The sequence below is a fragment of the Nansenia antarctica genome, assembly GCF_963989245.1.
Source record: "Nansenia antarctica genome assembly, chromosome: 18".
Lineage (NCBI taxonomy): Eukaryota > Metazoa > Chordata > Actinopteri > Argentiniformes > Microstomatidae > Nansenia > Nansenia antarctica.
In genome coordinates, this window is record NC_137691.1 from 9000575 (window position 1) to 9010735 (window position 10161).

The 10161-nt window shown below is 43.5% G+C and overlaps 1 protein-coding gene across 1 annotated transcript; it reads left to right on the plus strand.

Annotated features, from left to right (window-relative positions):
* Nucleotides 1–3868: 3868 nt before the first annotated feature.
* On the plus strand, nucleotides 3869–8647 carry snrpb (small nuclear ribonucleoprotein polypeptides B and B1). The gene is made up of 7 exons (XM_080548745.1): nucleotides 3869–3997; nucleotides 4833–4984; nucleotides 5895–6006; nucleotides 6355–6507; nucleotides 7044–7173; nucleotides 7714–7839; nucleotides 8329–8647. The coding sequence occupies exons 1-7, from the start codon at nucleotides 3995–3997 to the stop codon at nucleotides 8364–8366; spliced, it is 714 nt and encodes a 237-aa protein (XP_080404871.1). The 5' UTR covers nucleotides 3869–3994; the 3' UTR covers nucleotides 8367–8647.
* The last annotated feature ends 1514 nt before the right edge of the window (nucleotides 8648–10161 follow it).

The following is a 10161-nucleotide window of genomic DNA, read 5'->3' on the forward strand; positions in this document are numbered from 1 at the left end:
TGTCTGTGTCTGTGTCTTGTCTGTCTGCCTGTCTTTGAGAAAATGCAGTGAATGAATGTTGCTGGGTTTGTGGTCGTTTTTCATTGCAAAGTTACTCATGTTTATATATATATATATATATACAGTGGGGTGCAAAAATGTGGGCATGGAGGTGGATCCATAATGCTTTGGGGTTGTGTAGCAGCTGGGAATATTGTGCGGGTGGAAGGAAGAATGGATTCCACCAAATATAAAGACATTCTAGAGGCTAATGTAAGAAGGTCAGTCCAAAAATTTAAGTTGAAGAGAGATTGGGTATTCCAGCAAGACAATGACCCGAAGCATACCTCAAAATCAACCATGAAGTACCTCCAGGAAATACGGATTAAGGGTTTTGAATGGCCATCATAGTCCCCAGACTTTAATATTATTGAAAATCTGTGGAGAGATCTCAAACATGCCGTGCATGCAAGAAGGCTGAAGAATATTTCTGAGCTAGAGGTGTTCTGCCAGGAGGAAGAATGGGCAAAAATTCCCCAAACAAGAATTGAAAGACTCTTAGGTGGCTACAGGAAGTGTTTGCAAACTGTTATAGTTGCCCAAAGAGGAGTTACTAAAAGTACTAGCTGACAGGGTTCCCAAACTTTTGCACATGGCCTTTTTCCCTGTTTTATTATTTTGAAACTGTAAAAAGTTTTATCTTGCTTTAAACTGTGATGAAATGTGTCATGTTTAACTTCGTACCATTTAGAGGTTAGGTTTGCTTCTTTTCACCTAGGTATTAATTGTAAAAGGCATTTTGACTAGGGTTGCCCAGATTTTTGCACACAAACCTGGAACATTAGTGACTTCATTTCCAGTAATCTCAATGTCATGTATATCTGTTGACATTTGAACTGGTCTTCATAAGCCTAATGTATCTTGTTATGCATGGAAATAACTACTTTTATGAATCAAAACATATCTGCTCAACACTAAAAGCTTGGAGGATTTACAGGAAAACTGACCACCACCACCAACAACAACAACAACAACAACAACAACAACAACAACAACAACAACATAACCCCAGCAGGGTTGGCAGGCTATTAGCCAGACATATTATACATGTTTGCTGCTTCTAAACAATGCCTTGGTCGACCTGTTTGATGGTTTCAAAATGTTCCTTTAAAATGGAATGGAAAAATAAATCCTCTACTGTATGAAATTCATATTTATATAGGCTACATTTCAAAGAACAAGATATTAAGAAAAAAAAGAAAGATTGGTGCTGTTTTTTTTATTATCAATTACTGTGATCATTCGCAACAACAACAAATGGCAGCCCTGTTGCTTTAGAGTCGCCTTTTCTCGGCACCTCATTAGAATTCACCCGAAGATGATATAAATTACACAATCGAGTCTTGGTAGTAATAGCCTATGCCATAATTTAATAACATGATAAGAATATCAAATTATCTTTGGACGAAATTATTTCAAGTCAATTAACCTATCTAAACTAATTCTGCGGTGTAAAAGACAAATTATTATGTCATGTAGAATCAAATACAGTCGCAACAAGCCTCATTAACATTCTGCAGGCTATTTAATCCAGCAATCATCATTTCGCCGCAGTTAAGTCAGTGTACTCACTCACCCTGGATCCATAGGTGTTGGACGACAACCTGACGGCCGTGGTAACCGTTGTCTTCCCGTCAAGGTCCCCGGTAACCGAAGCTTATCACCATCACATTTCCCCCCACTACCTTGTTATCTAGCTGTCGGTGAGTCACCGTCGATCTGGAGGTCCCATCTGCCCGCCTCGGTGCGCTCCATCCATCCCCCTCACTGCGGTAGCGCCGCTCGCGCCGCGCAGCATCAGGACCGCACAGATCTCTCGCTCAGTGGTTGCCGTGGCAACAACACCAAGTGCAAAGCTGCGACTGATATGAAGGAGTCTCCGCGGTCAAGCGATGCTGGAGAACTGTGATGTGAATGAATGAATGAATGAATGAATGAATGAATGGTCTTTATTGTCATTGATATAGTACAGGTACCATACAACGAAATTTGTGAGGGGGGGCTCCCCTGGTGCTAGGAAAAAAATACTAAAAACAAGAAGGGAAAAGAGCTGGTTTACATAAATAAAGGCTATGTACACAATCCACTATACTATACTATACTATACGAATAAAACACTGTGCTGTACTCTATGCTATGCTATAAATATCCTAACATTTCCTATCTCTGAACCTTATGTGCACGAGGGTTGTCATATTGCACATAGTATTATTGCACATGTTTGAGGAAGACACAGGACTGGTCTTATCACTATGACAATGACACACTAGCAAACAGGCCTATACATACAATGTCATATACATTTACCCACATAATTTGTTCCACAATTATGTTGACGAAAGTAAATGCAACAGCTACAATGTGTCTGGCTCTATAGCCTCATTGATGCATAATTTAACCTTTATGGTTTATACAAGTGGCATATTATTTGGCCAGAGGTAACAACTATGGCTATACCTGGTACCGATGGACGGTCTCCACAGGTCGGTCTTGGGGCATAATTAGCCCTCACTCTAGCCTCATCTGTGACGAGTATTATATCTATTTATTTTATACATGTCAAAATATCCAAATGTCATCCTAGACTAGGGCTAGATACAGTTATAGTTCACTATGGTGATGACTAATGGGTATCCGTTTAAATAAGCAAATAAATAAACAAATCGTTTCATACTTCCGTAGTATCCAGCAAGTGGATGGAGATACTCGGATGGGCTAACTTTCATTTTCTTATGAGGCTACTAACCATTCTTAGTTGAACTATACAGCGGTATATGTGTATATATGTTGAACACAAACGTGAATGATTATATGATTTCAACATGATTTATCATAGAAAATTCTGTTATATTTTAAATACGATGATGATGATGATGATGATGATGATGTTGATGATGAACGCGGTTGGGTGATGAACATCAACACGTGATTTGAAGTTATAGAAAGGCCTATGACTTTATAATATTATATATATATAATAAAGTTATTATTATTATTATTATTATTAGCCTATTATTATTATTATTTTGTTTTAATCAGATTGTTTTTATCAATAAGAATTTACAGTGAAGTGCACATAGCCAGTGGAACTTTGATTGATACGTAGTAACTTGGGCTGTGTTCGAAATGGCATACTAGCATACTATTCATACTACTATCGTATATCGTATACAAACTCGTCAAACAGCTGTTGTTTACATGGTCCGAGAGCCTGGAGACCGAAAACTCGCAATAAATAACATGTTTTTGTACAGATTTGAGTGTGCGGTTGATGCTTTTTTTTTCCACTCTATTTGATACTCTCAGCTAAGTCTAATCACGGATGAGCGGTGGTATTTTCACTATATTGGGAATTTACATGGTGAAATGCATTCTTAGATGTCTTCGTCGATTACAAAGATGCCACTTGAAATGCATAAAACTCAAGTTTAGAGGTTTAAAATCGCCGCTGCCGGCCTTCTGGGATACTGAGTGTGAATGGTCGGCTAGTATGAATTTAGTAGGCAGTATGCAGTATGCCATTTCGAACACAGCCTTGCACTTTGCCTGACGTGGACCTGGCTGTGCCATCAAACTTGTACTTTTCCTGGGAAACTTTTGCGGCACTTTTTAGTGTGGCATTTTATTTGTTCCCCCGGAACTAGCGAAGAACACACAGTTTTGTAGAAAAAAAAATACAGCATTTATTCATTGATTGCAAACGATATTTTACACGAATGTGAATAAAGAACGAATTGTTCAATAAAGACAAAATCATTGAAAAGAGGAACCAAAGCCACGCCAGGCAGGAAACACACGGCGGAGGTTTGTACGCGGTGCACACGTGACTCAACCATCACTTCCTTCAACTCGCCGATCAAGACGAACCTGGCAGCTCTTCGGGAGCTTCGCGGGTCAATTTTTTGAGCTTCTTTGGCGTCATCCGACTTCCATCGGAGCCATCTGAAACGCAACCATGGTAAGACTTCATCAGTCGATGTATTTTAATATGTTTGATTTGTTTCACGGTGCATTTCTGTGTTATTGTGAGTTGAAGTGTTGCTAAATGTGTCAGTTAAAACGGACGTCGGAGCAACGTAGGCCAGGCCATTCATTGTTCACTCTCGTTACATTATCAAACACACATGGCTGGCTGGCGGTAATACACTGAGTAATGAGTGTAATAGTTATACGTGTAATTATTAGCCTTTCATTTTTTTGTTTAATTCTATTGCATGCAGCTAATGTATATATAGCTAGGTGCAAGTCAATGCTATGCTACTTTGCTAGCAGCTAAAGTGTCCTCAAACCAACAGTAGAATGAGTTGGATTCACTAATCTGCAAACTGCAAAAAGTAGTCAAATGTATCCCATTTGGTTCAGCCAATGCATTCCCATAAATAATGAATATGTCCATGGTTAGACATTGTTTGTAGCTAGCCACTGGCTAGCTAGGTGTTGGCATGGCCGCTCGTTTCACTAGTTGGAGTTTTATTGTATTTTGTTTGGTTCATTTGATTGGCTAAAAGTATGCATGCAGAGAGTGATTGGCTTAGATAGAAATGGGGGCGGGTGCAGACTTACACCTGGTTCTTTGGCGGTGATGACTTTCCTTTAGCTGAACCTGATCATGCTGAAAATTAATTGAAGCAGGATTACTCTGAGCCCAGAACCATCTACCCCACCGAGAAGTCCTTGATGTAGTAGTAGGGGGGGGGGGTCTTTTCCTGGTCACTCTGTTAGACATGGTTCATATCATCACAGTTCAGTTAACACATGTTCCTCTCTCTCCCTCTTCCTCTCTCCCTCTCCAGACGGTTGGTAAGAGCAGCAAGATGCTGCAGCACATCGACTTCCGGATGCGCTGCATCCTCCAGGACGGTCGTATCTTCATCGGGACCTTCAAGGCCTTCGACAAACACATGAACCTCATCCTGTGTGACTGTGACGAGTTCAGGAAGATCAAGTAAGTCTCAGATTAAACTTGACCGTCATTGCAGAGTACCAGACGACAAAGTGCAAGGAAGTTAGTTTATCATCTAACCAGAAGTACACATAGTGATATAGTGCGTACTAGACATGATAGTGTAGACCTATCCTATATAGTGTGTACCTACTCATGATCGTGTAGGCCATGACGATCCCTGGACTACGTTTTATTCCAGGAAGTTGTTCTCTCCTCTTCACAGGTCTGATGGGACTGGCAAGGTCTAAGCACTATAGTGAAAGCGACACGGAGCTATACTTTACACACCCAGTAATCAGATCTGTGAAGGAGAGAAGTGTTTTGATAGGTACTTTATTGATCCCAGAGGGGGGAGCCAGCCAGGGGGGAAGTTGTAAGTTGTACAGTCTTATTGCGGCAGGCAGAAAAGATATCCTACAGCGCTCCTTAGTAAGTTAGTTCAAATTCAGCCATGGAACCTTTCATGCATTGGACAGACAAAAACCGAGCGCGTCTCTGACTCTAGTTCAGTTGGTCTCTTAACATACGGTTGGTTCCTTGGCGGTGATGATCTTCATTCAGCTGAGCCTGATAATGCTGAAATGTATTGAAGCAGGATTACTCTGAGCCAAGCGTTGCCACCGTTTAGCTTCTCTATTGAGTGACTAGGACAACTGTACTGTGGTCTCAACTGTTCCCACCCTCGTGTTGTAGAACCCCCACCTAGTCTCAGAGGGCAAGCTGAAGTGACTACGTTTTGCTTGCGTCAGTCAAATTATCTGACTGAAAGGGATCAGGATTTCTGAACATGACTCTAGTTTGCCCTTGGACTTGATGAAAGGCGAACAGCGGTCACATGAACACGTCACCTCTGTCGATGTTTGCGTAGGACTGTGTTGCCGTAGCCTAACCCCTCTGTCCTCGTCACTAGGCCCAAGAACTCCAAGCAGCCGGAGCGAGAGGAGAAGAGGGTGCTGGGTCTGGTGCTCCTCCGAGGAGAGAACCTCGTCTCCATGACAGTGGAGGGACCCCCACCTAAAGACGTAAGTGTGTGTGAGAGAAGAGGGTTTGCAGTCAGGATGTTGAGGGGTTGGTTGGGTCGTTCTTTGGCAGTTGCTTACTAGCAGCTAGTGTGTTGCTTAGGTCAGTAAGGATGTATGAGGGTGGTTCTTTGGCAGTGATGATCTTCATTCAGCTGAACCTGATGCTGAAATGTATTGAAGCAGGATTACTCTGAGCCAAGAGCTTTTTTTTACTCAATTAGTGATTATTATACTAATATTATTATACTATTCTAATGCACTGTTTATTAATGGACACATACAGGAAAGCACTGTTAGAGGATTGTACCCGAGTTGTGTCTGACTCTGCTTTGCCCTGCTCTCTTCCAGACTGGCATCGCCCGCGTGCCCCTGGCTGGTGTTGCAGGAGGCCCGGGTGTGGGCCGGGCCGCCGGTAGAGGTGTGCCCGCCGGCGCGCCCATGCCCCAGGCCCCCGCGGGTCTGGCAGGACCCGTCAGAGGAGTGGGAGGCCCCTCGCAACAGGTAAGACCACAGCCTCTCCTCAACACTCCTCAACCTCAGTCTCATTACAAACTCCCCAAACCGTCTCATTACAACTGGCGAGAATGGGTTTGGGTCAGTTCACGGTGCTTTGTGCCATTAAAGTGATCTCGTGAATTGACGGAGGCTTACAAAGAACAGTTGGTGTCACCGCCCAGGAACACGGTTCACTGTAGTGTTAAATGGATAATGATGCTAGCTTAAAAAGAACAACGTTTGAGGTTGGTTCACTTTGGCAGTGATGATCTTCATTCAGCTGAGCCTGATAATGCTGAAATGTATTGAAGCAGGATTACTCTGAGCCAAGAACCACTTACTGAACTAGTGTAGGTGTTGTGAAATAGTTTTCTTGCAGACAGATAATGACACTGGGTGCATATTGCCCGTAGACACAGAACTAGGATCAGTTTGTTCTCCCAAATCCTGACCCGAACCATGACGGCTCACACCCCAGACCTGCCGGCCTGTTCCCCTTCCCCTCAGTGTCCTAACCCTGTCTTGTCGTCGTCGTCCCCCAGGTGATGACCCCCCAGGGCAGAGGTACGGTAGCAGCTGCAGCAGCCGGAGCCACGCTGGCAGGCGCCCCCACACAGTACCCCCCCGGCAGGGGCGGACCACCCCCCATGGGCCGAGGAGCCCCCCCTCCAGGTAAACACCCACACCCCACCCTGAGTTGGTTGTGTTGGTTCTTAAAAGGTTCTTATAGGGGTAGTGGTGGTCTAGTGGATAGTGAGTTGGACTTGTGATCGGAAGGTTGTGAGTTCAAATCCCGCCTGAAACCACACCACTACTAGTGTGCCCTTGAGTAAGGCACTTAGCCCTCAGTTACTCCAGGGGGAATGTCCCTGTAATTCGTAATTGTAAGTCGCTTTGGATTAAAGGCGTCTGCTAAATGGCAAAATTAATTTAATTAATTAATTAATGGTTCTTTGGCAGTGATGATCTTCATTCAGCTGAACCTGATGCTGAAATGTATTGAAGCAGGATTACTCTGAGCCAAGAACCTTTTTACTTAAACGAGTACAGTCGGTGAGACTAGATTTGTCCTAGTGGTGTGGTTGTTGCGTACTAGTTTAATGCCAGACTCGAATCTTGTAGTTAACCACGTGAGATGTTTCCGGTTTTTGCTCTTCCCAGTTTTCCAGGGTCCTCATCCTGTCTTGTTTGCCCCCCCCCCCCCCCCCCTAGGTATGATGGGCCCGCCCCCAGGCATGCGACCACCCATGGGTCCTCCGATGGGAATGCCCCCTGGCAGAGGGGCACCAATGGGCATGCCCCCTCCTGGCATGAGGCCGCCTCCGCCTGGCATGAGAGGTACGTTCTCAGGTTTGTGGTAGTGCAGCTGTTGGCTGTGTTCAGCGTTTGGGTTGGGTGGCGTTTGAGGGCTTGGTTCTTTGGCAGTGATGATCTTCATTCAGCTGAACCTGATGCTGAAATGTATTGAAGCAGGATTACTCTGAGCCAAGAGCCTTTTACTGTGGGTGTGTGCATGTGTCCATTGCATAGACGTTCTCTTCTAATGAACAGTTAGTGTCTATTCTCACATATGAGCACTGTATTGTGTCACAGGTTGTTTCTGGGGGGGTATTCCGTCAATGTTGCGAAAGGAAAATCCAGGCTTATTTGGATAAGACTCGTGAGACCTATCGAAATATGCCTAGATTTTCCCTTAGCGACTTTGATGGAACACCCCCCTGGATGTGGCCATTGAGTTAAGCTCGGTTGCTGCAGTGTTCTTCAATGTCACACCCCCTCGGATCCTTTACTGTACGTTAATGCTGGCTGTATTCTCCCTCCCTCCAGGACCACCCCCACCAGGCATGCGCCCCCCCAGACCCTGAGTCTTTTTCGCTGGACTGATGCCTCGTCTTCTCCCCTTCCCCTATGGAGCTTTACTAGGCTCTTGTATAGTTTCACTTTTGTACTTTTGTTTTGATTTTTTAATAAAGTGTCTGAGGGACAATTTGTTTTTAATTACCGGTCTCTGCGTTGATATGGATGTTTTTTTGATTTACGTCTGATGTAAGTGAACATTGTCTTGTAATGCTATGGCATATTTGTACAATGACAATGAATTGTTGTACAGGCAATATGATGGTTGAATAAATCTACAGAAAATGTTGGTCTGTGTTGCTGAATACATTATTTCTATTATTAATTCTTTCTGGACCGATTTTGCATCACAAATGCATTATAGAAGCAGTTTGCATTTCATGCACTGCACATGCATACTGACACACCAAGCATAGCAACCTAATAGTCTGTTAGACAGATGAAAACATGTCTATTCGACTGAACGTGTTCTTGTGATTGAAAGAATTTAAGTGTTTAATGTGTGGGTTGTACCAAAGATTGGTCTTTCCTACTCAGGGATTAAAGTTCTCCATTGCTACGACAGATTTTCCGTCTACTGGCTACCTGGTGTAAAATGATTCGTAGAGGCATGCAATCTATTTTGATTTAGTGTTATTATTAGTGTCTCTCCTGGAGTCTGCAACTGACAGCAGGGCCCCATGCAGCACTTCCTGAAACAAATGCATTGGTGGGAACAGGGCCAGCTGACCATCTGCTTGGAAGAGACTGCCCTGCTGTGGTTGTTCCCTCTGAGTGCGCAACATAACATAAAACCTTCCATCCACATTGAGTTCAATACATTTTTAAATGCAAAGAAAATAGACACCACCTGGTAAAAGAAAAAGACCCAGAATCCCCTAGTGGAAAAAACCTGTGATTGAATGAATGAATGGTCTTTATTGTCATTAATAAAGTACAGGTACCATACAACGAAATTTAGGAGGGGGGGGCTCCCCTGGTGCTTGGAAAAAGATTGAAGAGCTGGCTGTGATTCACCTCTCTCTGGAGTGATACATGAAGCCATAAGTGTATTTTGGAAGTCTAGAAGTGTGTACGTCTTGGATTCATCCTGTGGTAACCAATGGACCTCTTTCAGTTCTTCAATCAGTCTGAAAACATAATATTTTTTTTTTAACTATACTTCTTATACAATCTCAGAAAACATCTTGGACCAAAATGAACATGTTGTGACAGTGGTGTTGATGTACTGTACAAAGCTATAAAGAGATGCAAATCACCTGGAGAAATGGAAAAGTGCCTCTGAACTGGGGCACCGCTATGAGAAGTAGACCCTTTAGTACCTCACACTTGTGCTGGAGAGTGATCTTGCACACGCTTCTGTGCCACCTGGACATGACAACATGAGGTTGACCTGTGACCTTTGACCCTTGGGTGAGTCAGGTGAGTGCTGAACTCTGACCGTCCATCTGGACGACATCTGGACTGCCCCAGAGGGTGATGAAGTCTTTAAAGCTGCTGGTCAACAGTTTAACATCAGGGGTTGAAAAAGAGTTTCGGTATCCATTAAAATGTACCATTTTACACACACACACACACACACACACACACACACACACACACACACACAGGCAAACACACACAGGCAAACACACTTAGATAAGTGCTTTAGAAGGCAAGCTTGCCTTTACCAGTTAACCCTCCCCCCTCCCCTTCCCATGTGTCCCCAGCACTACCTTAATTAGGCCCCTATACTTTCTTTTATTTACCTTTTGTTTCTTTTTATTATTACTACTCGATCTTTTCAGTTTGTAAAGCGTCTTT